This window comes from Zeus faber (genome assembly GCF_960531495.2).
Source record: "Zeus faber genome assembly, chromosome: 6".
Taxonomy (NCBI): Eukaryota; Metazoa; Chordata; class Actinopteri; order Zeiformes; family Zeidae; genus Zeus; species Zeus faber.
In genome coordinates, this window is record NC_137201.1 from 30,472,319 (window position 1) to 30,488,464 (window position 16,146).

General features: G+C 48.9%; 1 protein-coding gene across 1 annotated transcript in view; it reads left to right on the forward strand.

Moving 5' to 3' along the window:
* The window catches only part of LOC307231531 (metabotropic glutamate receptor 8-like), a gene marked incomplete at its 3' end in the record, with an annotated part of 159,710 nt that overhangs the window by 59,017 nt on the left and 84,547 nt on the right, over positions 1–16,146 (forward strand). Inside the window, 1 exon segment of the mRNA XM_080002286.1 lies at positions 7,985–8,201. Coding sequence (XP_079858412.1) covers positions 7,985–8,201 — 217 coding nt within the window.

Consider the following 16,146-nt stretch of genomic DNA (forward strand, 5'->3'; position numbering starts at 1 on the left):
ACTGGATAAATTCACTTGGCATCCATTTCGGGGTTGGGAGAATCTAAAAGGCAAACGCTGAATTGCGTCAACCCGTGGTGCGACACGCAGACGGGGGAGCAGCAGATCTCAAACTGTGGTAATGGTGCCTCGCTTGGTTCCTTTTCTAAAAGGGGATTACTGGAAACCCTTCCCAGCACAGGCGGGTGGAGGAGTCCTTAATCCTCCGAGATGCACTGAGCCGCCATCAGGCTCATCACGGGGGCTCGGCCGCTGTTTGTCTGCCCAGCAGGCGGCGAGAATGCTGGGAGCCGGGGTCCGGTCTGCCCTCCTCTGCGGCCGTGGGCCCCGCGATCCGCTGCCCAGCCGAAGCTGGCGTCAGCCGCTCCCGAGCCACAAGCCGGACCGCAACTCTGCCCGGAGAGAGTTCGCACCCTCCGGGCGCGCCGGGCGGGGCTGCGCGCTCGCTCACCGTGGACGGCGGCAGCACAAAGCGAATTGAAAAGGTCTTCCGAACGCCCCGGGAGTCAAAGAGGAATGTCCCACGCAGCTCTCAAAATAAGAGCTCTATTGCACAGCGGCATCGCAGATCATCGTCTGTTGCGCTTGTGAGGACATCCACACCATTCCATTTTAAGAGAGAGAGAGACAGAGAGAGAGAGAGAGAGAGAGAGAGAGAGAGAGAGGCAGCTTTCAGCAAAGTAAGGCTGGCCGCTGCTGTCTGCCTCGGCAGGGTTTCCGAACGCTGCTTTTGTATTAAATTCCGGTGCCGATGATTGAATTTGACGAGAGCGCTGTCATTTTCCCCTGGTGACGCTCTCAGAGGTCAGGCCACGCTGAGACTCCTCCGCACTTCAAGCGGCGAGAGCGGAGAGATTAAAGAGGTTTTTACGCCTCATGCGGGCGTCGGGAATCTGCAAACGTGAAATGTTTGAAGAGTCGAGTCGTTGGGAGGCCGGTCCGAATGAACCGCCTGCGTATGCAAGTGGTGATAATTACCCCCCCTGTGCATTGATGAAGTGTCATCTCAACACGAACCAGGCATCCTGACCAACTGGAGACAAACTGATTTTCTCTCAATTCAAGATTCAAGATTCAAGAGGTTTATTCGTCACATACATATACATACTTTCATACATATATGCAGTGAAATGTAATGCAACGCACCCGGTGATTACACACAATGTGTCTTGAGGAAATTTCTTTCTACTAGACCAACTAACTGATTCCTAAAACGTAATACAGTAAGTTGAATACTTATAAAATAAAATAAAATAAAATAAAATAAAATAAAATAAAATGGAGTAGATAAAGGGAATAGGCTTATGTATATGGAATAGGCAATTATGTATATACAGATATGTGCATTAAAGTGGCATGTGAATGAAGTGAGGTTGTGTTTGTGGGATAATACAGCACAGTATACAACAGTACGGCGCAGCAATACGGTGGCACCGAACAACCCAGAACAGTGACACAGTATGCGGTGCAGTATGCTCCATACAGTACAGAAGGTAGTGGAGCCTGTGTGTGTGTGGCTCAGTGAGGACCCCTGGTGAGGTCAGCATTGACAGTTCTTATGGTTCTTATGGTTCTTATGGTTCTTATGACCATGAACTCGTGAATTCTGTGGTCGACCGCGTTGCTTCCAGCTGCTGCGTTGCTTCCCGTTTGATGCCTCGATGAAAGGACGAACGCGTTTAACCCGACAGGAGCTTCCACCGCAGCGGGGACAAGTGTTATTCAGTCCACCGCTTCCTTGGGTGTTTTCCGTTCACGTACGGCGACGCCCACGCCGAACACCGGGGGGGTTTCTTCCAGCTGGAAGTGAAGGCGGGGACGGCAGAGGGTCCTCGTCTTCATTCTGGCCACGCGGTGGGTTCATCTGGATGCCTGGTGGCGTGGAGACCGTCATTCCCATGGACCCCAGGGGCCAGAGTTTGGGAACCACCGGTTGTTTTCCATGGGAATTGTGAGAACCCTGGTAAAAGGGGGAGAACAGCCGCACCCCTGCGACCCGGGGGGGAGCGTCCAGGCGGCAAGTCATGTTGTCCGGCTCTAAATCCTGGCCCCCTTTGCCTGGGGTCTGAAGAGCCCCGGGGGGGGGGCCGTCGGTTTAGCCGGACGCGCTGTAGCGTGAGATTTGACGAGACGACATCGTTCAATTTGAGTCACTCCGCGGCCACGGGTTCCCCCCCCGGACGGCGCTTCGACCCGGCCGTGACCTCTGACCTCAGAACCGCCTCCGACTCTGCTGGAAGTCCTCCCGCTAGGAGGGAGGGGCTAGGACCGGCCCGACAAACAAACAGGCGAGGCCTCCGGACCTTGACGCTGCTCTCACGTTGAACCAGATCCCTGCCGCGGTGACTTTGGTGTTTCTTCTGACCTCATTATGCGGAGTGCGCTGCTGCACAGCGTGTGCGTGTGAATGAAACGTGAACTCCCCGTTGGGACCCGGTTTTCCATGGCAATTTGACACACGCGCCGTGAAGTCGCCGGGGTTTTGTCTTCTCTTCTCTCGAGAGCCGGCGAACCAGCGCGGCCGTTTATCTTTTAACCGAACGTCGCCACAGCTTCCCGCGTCCCTTTGCCCTTTTGCCGTATGTGCGATCGTTTTCGTCTCGTTTTCACTTTTTTGGAGGCGGGCGGGAAGGAGGGTGGTGAGAACCTCCTCACCCCGCGCGGCCCCCAGCCCCCCGCTCCCCTCAGGCGAGCGTCCTCCTCTGCGCCGGAGGAGAAGGGTGCGGGCGGCGTGAGGCCCAGCCGTCGATTGCAAAACGTCTGAAAAGAGGATTCCTTCCTCCTCGCCGGGGCGTCGCTCACCTCCCGCGTCAACACCCCGCGTCGTGCGCGTGCGACCGCTCGCGTTTCTCCCACAGGCAACAGCAACAGCAACAGCAACAGCAATGTGAAACGCAGAAGTATTTGGTATTCAGCATTTTCATTTTTATTTCATGGCACTTATCCAAGTCTCTAAGACGTAAGAGCCGATCGATTCATCGCTTGGCCGACTAATGGGAACTTGGTGGCGCGGCACGCGGTCTCCATCGGTTGCGCCGGGACGTACATCGCCGTCTCGCACGGGGGCTCCGTTCTCAAAGCGTCAAGCCCCAAGCCTCAAGGTGACGTCATTGTGTACCTGCGTGAACCCGAATGAAAGCTGGAGCGCTGCCAGACGCAGCCGTCTCTGTTTCCTGCGAGCACGGCGGTTAGAATTTGGCCCGTTGTAAGTGCCCGGTGCACAGCTATGGGCCGAGGGCCACATCTGATCGTTTGAGGGCCACCTTTTCCGAAAACATCTGTGTGCGTGCGATCAGCTCCTGATAACCATCGAAACAAAAAGACCCCCCTGAGGTGGCAGGGTTCGGCTTGAGTTATTTGGCACCGGGGGGGGCTGGCACTTGACCGAGGGAGGCGCGGCTGTAAAACCGCGACGGACTTTAAATCGTGTTTTTCAATGCGGACTGCATCAGAGATGTTTTTGTTTTTTTTCTTAAAGCCATCCTCCCCTCAAAGAAAAAAACCTTTGACGCATTATTCTGGCGATGGGGTTGGAAAACGTGCGGGGGAGGTGGGGCGAGGGATTTTTTTTGTTTTTCAAAGGCAGCACCGGTGCCACCGCACAATTAATGGACGTTTATAAAGGCGAATCTGACCAAACGCCATAAGTTGATTCATTCATTTGGTGAAACCACCGTAGAACTACCGTAGAACTACCACCAGTGCGACCGGTGTCTGCTCCGTCAACGTGCAGCGGCGTAGCAACGCCGCGTAGGTGGCGTCCACCTGTCATGCTGCCTTCAAGTGCAGTCGTAAATATCTGATTATGTGTTGAGCGCACAGACGAGGGGGTAAATGTGACAAGGAAAGTCACAAAAGTCCCCCCCCCGACCCACAAGGAACTGTTACTGACGCAGTCAATTAAAAAAAACCTCAAATTTTAACAATAGAGACAAATGATCGTTCTTTATAAATCGGTCGACCTCTAAATGTCGACCGATTAAGTATTCATAATGTCTAGGTCGTTTTCCAAAGGACAAGGTACCTTCACTTTTTTTTTTTTTTTTTTGTCGTCCTTTTTTTCGAAAGAATCTGAAACCCGCGCGCTCTTCTTCTACTCACATCCTCAGACACTCTCCTACGCCATAGGTGCTCCAAGACAAAGCCAAATGTCAGTTCAGCCTCATTAAATAATGTCATCTATCATGAATACATGGGCAGTGGCTCAAAAACACGGTTCGTCTAGTAATCGGCGGGTTGCCGGTTCGATCCCTGGCTCCTCCTGGTAGCTTGCTGAAGGGACCTTGAGCCAGACACTTGACTCCTACTTGCTCCCGATGGCCGCCTCCATCAGTGGGTGAGCAGTCGTGGGTTGCCTTGGTTAAAAGCGTCTCCTAATTAATAATGTAATTGCAATTTGAGGACCTCAACGAAGCTGCGGGGCTAAAATTGTCTGAATTGGAATTATTTGATTATAATCACGATATTTATTTGAAGTATAAGCCCATTGTGGGTTGGGCCAGTCTACATTCACAGCTGACTCACAATTACATTTTAGTTGACATCTCTCAGACGCTTCGTTGACTCTGTTGCCTTCTCTTAAAACATCGAATGATAAGAGCCTATAAAATATTGTTGCCGTGTGAACGATAAGCCGGGCGTCCTCTTCAGTACCGGAGCTGGTTTGATCCGTCAGCGTCTAGAAGATTCGCGTGTAAATAATGTCGTTCGCATCCCCTTCACCCGGACCTCCATCAATCTCTGCGGACCTTCCTGACCCCGGGCTCCTCCCGGTCTCCGGACCCGCTGGGATCTCATATATTCTGATTGATGTCTCCAGCCCGTAATGCCTTGGATCTCCATTTCAAACCCTGCGTCTTAAAACCTCTCCCTCCCACAGCCGTCTCTCATCCATCCGCTGTGGGACCTGGCGGGGCGGGGCTCTGGGCGTTGGCCAACCCGGAGATGAGTGGTTCTGGTCCCGTTTCCGGAGGCCGACCGCGTGCCTTAAATGTCACCGCAGTTGCGCCGCAGAGGAGGCTGAGAGCATGGCTTTCAAAGGATTCCTGACCATCGTTCAGTGAAAAAGATCCGTTCCATTTCTCCGGCTCGTTGTCGGTTTGATTGAGTCGGCGTAGCGCGGCGGCGAGAAGGGGAGGACGTGAATGGCGAGCGGGAGTCAGAGGAGTGGGCTCCGCTCGGTTGGACACGGTCGCAGAGAGAAAAACAGCCTTTAATTCTGTCAAAATGATCGATTCGGGCGGAAGAATCTAAACTGTGGATCTCAAAAAAAATATTTCAGCCTCATTCTCTCAAAATGATTTACCACTCACGAGCTGTTCTTGAAGGAGCAGAACTGTTGTCGGCGGAACTTCCTGTTTTCATATTTATTCTTTTTTTTTTTTTTTTTTCCTCACAGGGCAACAGTGCTTTTACAAAGGAGAATTTCAACATTAACTCGTTAAACTCGTTGGAGCTCATAAATAAACATTGCTCATTGTGCTGTTCATCGTCACAGCCTGGAAAGCTGTCGAGACGCTGCAGCAACATCTCCCCGAATGGAAATGACTCAAAACAAGTAATTTTTTTCGGCGAGGCGGCTAATTCTCTGCAGCTCAGAACGCGCGCGCTGGATGTCTGCCGGCGCGTGGCCCTCATCACTACGCAGGGCACAGAACGATATTACCCTCCGTCATCTGAGTAAGGACAATACTACAAATGCTTAACATGTTGCGGTTGTTGGTTGTGAGCCCCCGGCGTCGTGTCGTGTCATTAATTACATCCGTCACCGTGCAGCGTGAGGAATGGAGGTGATTAAGAAGTACCTGTCTGGTCAACATCAATTACCGTCCAGCGTGGTGGTATATTGAGTGGGCGAATTAGGTGAACTTGGAACTTTTCCAATTTAATAATCCAACAGCTTTATATGACTGGGTATATATTTTTCCTCATGGTTAAATGAGGAAAACATTTACTTAACATCACTTAACATTGGGAACAGTTCATTTCTTATTTACGGCACAAATAAGCCGCGTCATTATCTGTTATCTGGAACCGACGCTGTTTTCTCCGTGAGGGCGGCAGGACCCTCCCATAGATGGAACATCACTCTTAAAGCTAATTATAGAGCTGCAGGGAATCGGCGCCGGCTGGTCTCTGTTTCAACACTGATCTTAATCACTGCAAGAATATAAATTCATTAAAGCGGCTGGTTATCATTAGCCGCCTAAGCCCGGTGGTTTGTAAGATAACACTGGATGGCCCCCAAACCGCCCGTCTCGCATGTGTGAGCGGTTTAATTTCAAGCAATAAAAGTTCAGCTCGAGTTAAAGGGGTTGATCCCGGAGCGTGGAACGGAATCAGGGCGTGCGAGGCTGGAGGGGCGCCGCCTCGCGACCAGACACTTTGTATTTACAGGTCCTTCAATTTGTCGCTGTCGGAGAATCTCTGCGGTTTAGCTAAAGCTGGCAGATCTTTGAGTGACATTTGTATTGCTGGCAGCCCTCCGGCTGTCTGTCTTTCCCTCAAAGCACCCGTCTCCCCCGGAATGCCAATGAGAGAGAGAGAGAGACAGAGAGAGAGAGAGAGACGGGGAGAGTGTGTGTGATGGTGGTGCGGGGGCGGTGGGCGTGGCCCTTTACACACTGGCCTTTGACTGAAGTGAAATCAATCAGGCTTTCAATCCAACTCTAAGGGACCATTATCCAATTTTTTTGGGCATGTCTAACTGTCTGCCAGTGAATCCGTGACCTCCTCGCTTGTCTGTCTTCTGTGGCTCTTTAATTCAACCTTCGGCATTCAACTCTCCGTCCAACTTTGCTGCTCTACGTGGATAACCTGCATGACCAAACAGGGAATGAAAGGAGGAGGCCTGTGGAAGGCCAAGCTCTGGTGCTAATGAACTGTGTCTTGTTCTGCTTATAGTACATTGTGCAGCTTGAATGCAGGAAACACACTGATTTCCCTCTTTATTAGGGATACTTATCAACCACCACTCTTATCCTCGGCCTTTACTCAGTGGCTATATTAGCACTGGCTGTTAGAACAGGGGACAAATTCAATCACATTCCAAGTGTTTTTCATTACTCTGCCTCTGGCTTTTGCAAATATGATCTGGAAAACAAAGGAAATAATATGCAGCCAATTATTTGCTTTTCAATGACTATGAGAGCCCCAGGATTTAATGCAGGGGAGGCTCAGATTTGAAATCCCACAACTGGTAAAGGTAATTATGAGGTGCTGTAAGGCAAAGCACGTAACACTTCCCAGCTTGATTAGTATCAGAGACTTTGATTAAGAGCATTAGAATAATAATCAATCTTGCTGCAGGATATAATCTGCGCATACAGGTGGTTCTGGTTTCTTCCTGAAAGGCAGACTTGATTACCTGTGTCCAGTCCGAAGACTGGATTTAATAGATGAGATGAGGAACAACTGGTTAGTAGGAACTACCATACACCCTATGTTATATGCCATATATTATATATTGAGCTAACAAATAAGTAGGGTAGGTTAAATAATTATGCAGTACTTATCACTGGACCCAGGGGTTCTTATCACTCTACTTACTACAGAGGTGTTTCTGTTGACTGCCAGCTATTATACGCATCTCTCTACGGAATTCCACCCTGTGGGTCAAATGGGATTAGTAGTTGCAACTACTGCCAGATGGGTGGTAGTTGCAACGGTCAAGTCAAATCCGTTTGTGAAGCCCTTTACCACAGTCACTTTACAAGATGGCATTCAAAGGACAACTTGACTGCCCCTTAACCTTAAACCCAGAGGGAGATCACGTCAAAATCGCAATAGTAGCTTCAGATTGCCTGAATTAGATCGCACTGGATTAGAGGAATTGGAAGTGGAGCTGATGCAGCAGCGGGGATCAGGAGGTCGGGGATAATACAGGGTGCAAAGGGGGCAGCAGACAACATCTGGGGAGTTATTCACTTGCTGCTACTAGTCGTATCATTACAGGCAGTAACTAACCAAACCCTCTGCTCTCCAGATCCCGCAGATAAGCTACGCCTCCACAGCCCCGGAACTGAGCGACAACGCCCGCTACGACTTCTTCTCACGCGTTGTGCCGCCGGACTCCTACCAGGCGCAGGCCATGCTGGACATAGTCACGGCGATGGGCTGGAACTATGTCTCCACGCTGGCGTCCGAGGGGAACTATGGCGAAAGTGGAGTGGAGGCTTTCGTCCAGATCTCCAGAGAAACAGGTTAGTCAGTCGGTCTATCCATCCATCTGTCACCCTCTTGCTGGATATTATATTCGGATTCTCCCTCGTGCAGTTGTGTAACAGTCTGACCGGGACTCCTGTGTTCAAACACAGGTTGTTAGAGAGCAAGCAAAGCAAAAACAGGAAATAAACTCCCGTAAAAGACGGTTCCCCTATATTTCCCGTATTGCACAGGAAATCAGTGTTAATAAAAGGAAAACTGCTTCAAGGCCGAAACAAAACAAAGTGTTGAGGATGTTTCTGAGTGCTTCTGTTCCGTCCACATTAGACAAAGTACACAGCAGCACAGATCTGTGCCATGTTATTCCTCCTTTAAAATGCATTTGTTACACGTTGAGCACAGATTGCCCCGAAGTGCTCCCGGTGGAATACAATAATTAAATATTGTACTTTTCAAAGAAAACTAGGGGACTTACAGAGCTGTGAATGTACAAATCTCAGTATTTTATTTTAATTTGTTGTCGCCTCACAGGGGAATCGCACCTGAGTACATCTTAATATTCCAAGCGTTTCGCCGGGAAATTCTGGAGGAGCATTCTGGTCATGTGCTGCAACCTTATGGCGGGGAGAGCGTATAATGAGAGAGTGTTGCGTTGTGAAGGCCGCCCGCGTAACGGTGGCAGATGTCTCTCCCGCCGCACTGTGCTCCCGTCTCGCCAAGAGCTACGGTCCAGCCATTGTATTCGGGGCGTAAAGGTGCTGAGAACTCACTGTTCAGCACGTCCCTCTGTTTTAGGGTCACAGCAGCTTTTCAGCACAACAGTTAAAAGGGATGGAATTCAAACATTACATAGTTCATTCAGTTTGAAAACTTAGGACGTAGCGGTCGATGGGCCCGTTTCGGGTGTTTCCAGCGACATTTCTCAAAGATGAACAATGTGGGCGATGTTGAACAAGTCCCAAATTCTGATGACTGTGGCTCATGAGATGAACTCATACATTATGGCAGGTTGGTTTGGTGCAAAGACATCCATCCATTCTGAAAATGTTCAAAATAAAAGGAAATGTTCACATATCTCAAACTACTACCCAGGGATAAATTATATGATTATGAATTAGATAACCATGCATCGGAACATAAGGAACTCATGAATTATTAATTCAGTTTGACCTTATGTCAGGATCAGTAAAGGCGGACTCAAACGCAGACAGTCAGTGTGGGGATGAAGGGGAGCTAGGACGGCAGGCAAGGCAGAAGGTGGAGAGGCGATGTCGGATGGCAGAGCTGAGCCGGACTGGACGGGCGGACGAGGGAGAAAGCGTGGCTGGATAAGGGGGGTTAAGTAAGCGAGGTGGGCGAGGCGGGGGAGGCGGGCAGGGGGACCGGAGAGTAGCGAAGCTGGAAGCAGAGGGAAACAGGATAAGTTCAGGGAATGCAAACAACGCGAGGAATAACCAACATCTGCAGGTGAGGGGAATGAGTCGCAATCTGGAGGGAGCCGGAGATTGCCCACACCGTATGCGCCCACACCGCATGCGCACACACACAGAGAGACAGACAGGGGGGAAACGGGAGACTCGCGGGAAATAACCGGTAGACACGGCGGGGGCTGTGACACTTTTTGAATCACACTACTGCAACATTTTATAAAAATCAGTGTCCACAAAGTCATTAAAAATGAACAAAGAAAACAACAACAGGGACCAAACGAAAGTTCTGTATGATATTAATTTAATGGAATTAATCCTTGTCAGCTAATTTTTCATTTACTAATACCTAGGAGACGTGAACGGATGTGTTCAAAAGTGCAACTAAAGCGAGCGTGAAAACATGTAAACATTGAGTCCAAAGCTGCCGGCGATGACTGAACGTGGCGGCAAAAGCGATTGATTCTCCATGTAATTACTCGACAAGCAGAGGTCCGTCTTTTGTCTTCCCCACCCCCCGGTCGCCGCGTTGTAATCTCCGAGACCCTTGATTAAATTATTGCTGCGGCTTTTTTGGTCCCGGCCCGGAACACGAGCTCACGCATTAATTAGATTGTAAGCGGTGGATTGGAATTCATAAGCTGCGGCGTGCATATCAGAGATCAGCAGCGTGGAGCGCAGGAGGGTGGCCTTTAATAAAGCGGTCCCGGTTTCCCGGTGCTCGCTCCCTGCGCTCCCCATCTCTCCACAGTAACAAGTGGATCAGTGGGAGCGTGTGACAGGGGTAATAATAACAGAAATCCTGCCACCTGTTGCCTCAGAAGCGCTGACCACACGGGACGCATGGGAGTGGGCGAGTGGTGACATCTTTCTCCACTTCTGCATACTTTCTAATAATGAGCACCTACTTGTTGAACGACAGGGGGAAGCGCTCCTACGGTGCTCATGGGGTGGATATGATTTTTTTGTTTCACATGTTGCACGCCTATTTCCCGACGTGCATAACGTTTCGTAAAGAAGCGGGCGACGTCAGCTTGGCTCCACAGAAATGAGCTGTGGCGCCGCCTGCAGTGTCATCAGCTCCTCACTGTAGCTCATCTGGGTTTTGTCTTGGAGGAAAAAATGATTTTCCCCGTCTTCCCTCGGGGCCCGTGTTGGAATTGCAGCGTATTCTGGTGTGTTTTGGTATATTCGGTTGGAGCGTTTGTGATTGTTCGCCATTTTTCATGCGGCGCTGCGAGGCTATAGTGCCGCACGCTGTGGTTTCAGTCTTTATATCAGATTGTCATGTGAGGTGTATAGCACAAAATTGTTGGATTTATTCGGGCTAGAATGGAACAGTCAGCACCAGCAGCTGAGCAACCCTTGGATAAGCCAAGCGAACCACAGGGCTTGAACAGCATCTAATTAGCTGCTGAGATAATACCAGCCTGTCTCCAAGGACATCAATAGTGTGGTCGGTTTTAAGGTTTTGGGACAGTACTACTAACCACTTGCCATACAATTTCACCGTCCACTGACCCAGTAGAGGTAATCAGTCACAGGCCACCAGCTAACTGAGCCGTGATCAACATGGGTTCCACATGGATACCCAATCTGGAAGAAGCATGCTGCGATCCACATGTTAGGCATTAAGAACAAGCTGTAGCATCTTACGCAGTGTGCTGTGCTCGAGGGCACGACAACGGTGAGTTATGTTAGCGATGGCGGATGTAGGTAAGACAGTACAATCAGAGAAGCAGAAAGGCTTGTTTCAGACTAATAGTGAACCTGTGCTCTGTTTGTTTTTCCTCACCGGTGACAACTCTAACTCAAAGGGCTGAAAAGCAATGTGCAGTCGGTGTGTTTATTTGTCAAGGGTTGGAAGTCACTTCACTAAATGAACAGGGACCAAATCGACAGAGAGAAATGCCAGTTTGCATCTTAAAAACACAGTGGATTGTACATTTTCGAATCCACCCAGACTCTTTGGGTACACCCAGCCACTTGAAGCTCTGCTGTGTAGACTTTCATACAGCACTGTGCCCTGATCGGAGACTCTTCTTCCCTACGCCTGTTGTCGCCTCACTACACTATTATGTTGATAATGTGCTGCTATCATTAAATTACACACTATTATACCACTGGGTCACAATAGTATTCATTGGATTATCATGTATTTATTTTTTATTTTTTTAGCATTATGTCGCGCAAACGTCACATACAAACCTTGCCGTAGCTACAGCAGAGATGCTCTATGTGAGTGGGAGTAATCACGAAGAATGGTTGTGATGTTGCCTATTAACGGGATCAGACTGCAACACGTTGCTGGGTATGACACGGCAGAGATGGTCGGCGGCTGTGCTTGTGTCTCCATCACTCTCTGTAATGGATGTGGGTTTTTTTCTGCCACTGTTTGTCTCACCGGCAACAAAATGAGACCTGCTTGCTGCTTGCACATGTAAATGGCGTCATTAGCGTGAGTAAGTACAATGCAGCCCGGAGCAGCTCCCCCGGTGCAGAGCTTTGCCTTGGGGGGTCAGACCTCCCTTTCCCACCCATGGGCTGAAGGAGGCCTGGGTGTAGGTGATGGGGCCCAGGATCAGTGTGGCTGTACGCCTGTTGCTCGTGAGGCCAATCAACAATTAACAGGAAAAACCCTCATCCCCACACACACACACACACACAGGAGAGGAGCCCTTGTCATGACATGTGCTCCGGGCTTGTTCCACCTTGCCCACTATCTACAATTAAACTGGTGTGTTTTCAACGTCATCGCCTGTCTCTCCGTGTCGGAGGGCCTTGAAATCGCCACTCGGGTGGGGTGCGGCAGGCGGAAGTACCACGGTAATTGCTCAGTCTACAGGTCGTGTTTTAATTGGGTTTTATGGGTTCATGTGATGAGCAGACGCAGGGGTGCACAGCTGCTGTGTACGTAGGAAAGGCTGATTGTGAGGAAGTTGTAAACAATTTACTGCTCTCATCCGAAGACAAATGGGCTAAGTAATTTTTTCCTGAAGAGGATTTTAATGTCCTCGTGTCTTGGCAGCTTTTTGTCACAGCACTAAAAGCTAGTTAAATATTTCCTTCTCCGGTGAACATTTATTGCCGATGATTGGGCTTGTGTTACTCCGGAACACACGCAACCACTGGATGTATCAGATCGCAGCTGAGACGGGGGGCGTGAGAGCAGAATGCACGCTTGATCCTTTTAAAGGTCAAGCGAACCCTATTCCGAAGGGCCATTCAGACCAGCGCTGTGCCACCAGCTCACATTCACCCCAAGCATCGAATTCAGGTTCCTCCATTTACACTCGCTCAAGCTGGATCACACCGTGGGTAGTTAAATTGTTGCCTGTGGAGTGGAAATACCACAACCTGTTCAGAGGCACTCAGGCTTTGTTAATTTTCTCTCTGCAGCAGATGTTGGCGCTTTTAGTTGTGACCTGAGAGTCCTCGGGGAGGCGCTCTTTAAGATAACAGAGATCAGTGTCGGCCCGGGCCCTCCGGGGCCGTCTCCGCTACAACACTATCGCCGCTAGCGTAGCGCGGCTCGTCTTGGGGATCAGCTGGCTGGACAGAGGAGCATAAATCCTGAAACAATTTGATATTCCCTGGGGCTAAGCCCTCAACGCTGCAGGTAAAGGTGCGTATTGACCTGCTTTGTTCTGCGCCAAGAGACTCACACAGACGGTGGAGGGAATCTGGACGTCATGACTCACACTTCCAGCTGCAGTCTTTCTGCACAGCCATGCAACTTTCGAGACAATCTGCCTTCTAATCTTCATTTCGTTTGAACAGAAGTTGTAATCCACACTTGCATAGAATTTTACCTCCTTCACATGTTTTTTTTTCTTGTGGCATGATCCCACATTATGGCTGATATTGTTTATATTCCCACTGTGTCATAATCCGCAGCCTCACCTTCACACACATAAACACAATTTTGAGACTTGTGTGGCCCCGTCTGAAGGCCCCGTCTGCATTGTCGGCCACCTGCATCATCCTGATGTGAAACCAGCTCACTAGTCGCCCTCCGACCCGATCCACGGAGACGCCTCTCGGCATCACAGTTCACAATCCATTAGCGGTACCTGGAGCACGCCATCTGTGGACTGCAAACCATAACCAATGACACACACCAAAATCATACTGTTTACACTGAGCTACGAGGCTCCGCCGGGCTGCAAGGTGATGCCAGCGATGTTAAAAGCCCCCCGACTCCCCTCCCGCCGGTTCTGTGCCGACAGGCAGATGACAGCAGAGTCTCCCAAGGCTCGGTGTCAGTGACCTCATTGGCAGGGATCCGCTGTCACGGATTAAAGGAGACATTTACATAATATCAGCAGATAGAGGGGAGCTCTGAACCGGCTCGTTTGAACTATCCGTTCAAATTTCTCAACTGCCAGAATTGCTAACACCCATGCAGTGAAAATCAAAATGCCTTTTAAATAATAATTTCGTGAACCTGCTAATCCTATCTGAGATTTTATGTCTTTTCTTTTATTTTTGCCTTTGAAGTTGTGAAACTTTCTTGCCCATCAGCTCCATAGGTCTCCTCCTTCAGAAGGGCCCCTCGCACCTCACACCCAGCTGGGCCAGCCAAAAACCTTGTTGCTATCGACGCACAACGCTGCAGGAGGATTGACTGAGCGTTATTCCCATGCTTTAGCCCTGCACTGCTTCACAGTCCTTCATTTTATACACACTGTACCCTGTACCCTCTTGGATACTGGGAGATTCCCGGTACAGCCATAGTCTCTGACAGCTGGAGCTATGCAGTTAAACACCAGTCTGGTACTGTTTCACACTGCACTGTGCAGGTGTGTTTGTTTTTGCCACTATGTTGATGTTAACGATGTTAATGTCCAAAGTGCTGGTGCTCTAGGTGGTGTTTTAAAATGTAAAACACTTGGTTGTCATTTATGTTCTCCGGTGAGACTGCCCCATAATATGTATGTGTTATACTGGTGGTATGTATTATGCGAGAGCTTAATGCAAATCCTCAAGGCTACACAAACACATAACTACATTTTCAAATCCATTCCCACGCTGGCTGAGTCATGGCTACACCAAAAAAAAAGCCACTTTTGTGCAATTATGAGGGTTTTTTAGCACACTAAAATGGTAAAAAAAAAAAAAAAAAAAAAAACAAGGGTCACCCATAATGTCCTTTGTACAAACACTCAAATAGGAAAGTACGACAGGCCAGACTGTGGTCAACAGGGAAGCTACGTTTTTAAGCTCAGACGCCTCTAAACCTCACTGCCGCAGATGGCTGAGGTGATTCAGACATTGGCAAGCTCATGGTGGACGTCACGGGCATGCCATCCTCCGAACGGTTGAAGATCTGCAAAGTTTTCCTTTCAAGCTTTGCTCAGATAAAAACCAATTAGGTTTTATATCTTGGTAAAGTATGGACTGGAGCTGACTAATGCTTCTTTTCATTAGAAGCTGAAAGACCCTCCGCTCTCTGTAGTTGTTCTTGGCTCTTCTTTCACCCTCGCTGGTTGCGTTGAACAGGTGGAATTGGATTCCATGATTAGATGCCACTTTAACGTCCTTGTGGGGAAATGGAAGTTCTTTTCAGCAGCTAGATATTTGGTCCGGTAAGACACGTACAAAGTAGGGAAAATAGATTATATAATCAAACTACTTGTGACTAAAAAATAATGTCAGGGTTGAGTACCGTGTTGCTGTATGAGTAGGAAATGATTGGAGTCGTTTGTATAATATTTTGCAACGACACCCACGTTTTACCATCATTAGGCTGGAGCGGAATTTGTCACTGGAATTAGGAATGAGGTTGTCAGCATTGTGTTTATTTGTGTGCGCTAATATTATTAATTATATTCCAGTTGTATTTGTCTCTAGGGAGACATAATAATTGTCTTTGAGTGATTATGGTTTTGTGCTTAAGTCCCCACGTTTGAGTGGTGCTGCAGTTTCTCCCCAGAGCAGGCTTTGCTGTTAAGGATATCCAGGCCCCTTGATCATCTGCGCTGATGGATGCAATTCATCAACTTCCTCCAGCTCAGGAAAGCATATGGTGAAGCAAATGTTACATTAAACACCATTTATTTCCTATTAGAAGCAGTTTCTGCTCTCAAGGTGATTTTGTCATCTTAATTTATGCAGTGATGGATGAACTACAGCAGAATTCCCCCGAGTATCCTCAGCAGTCAGGAGGAAAACACTTCCCCGTTTCTGTGTGATGCATTTTTATAGTGTAACCGCTGAGCCTGTATGCAGAGTTTAAATACTGCACAAGAACCGTGTATAATAGATAGCGAAGACTGGACAAACCTGTTGAAGCTTTATTTATCGCTCATAACATCTTTAATAGACTTTTATTTTCTATCACTGACAATGACCAGCATCAGAGACTCCGTTTCCCAGGGTAGGACTCTTATAGGAGGAGTTTGCTTGAATCGACAGCGGTCTCTTTTAGTAAACCGAACATGATCCTCCTCTTCATACATCACACGGACATGACATTCGATGGTTAACGGCGCTGACTTTTGGACGGACACAATCAGACTTGTGTAATCCACGGCTTCCAACCGCAACTCCATTA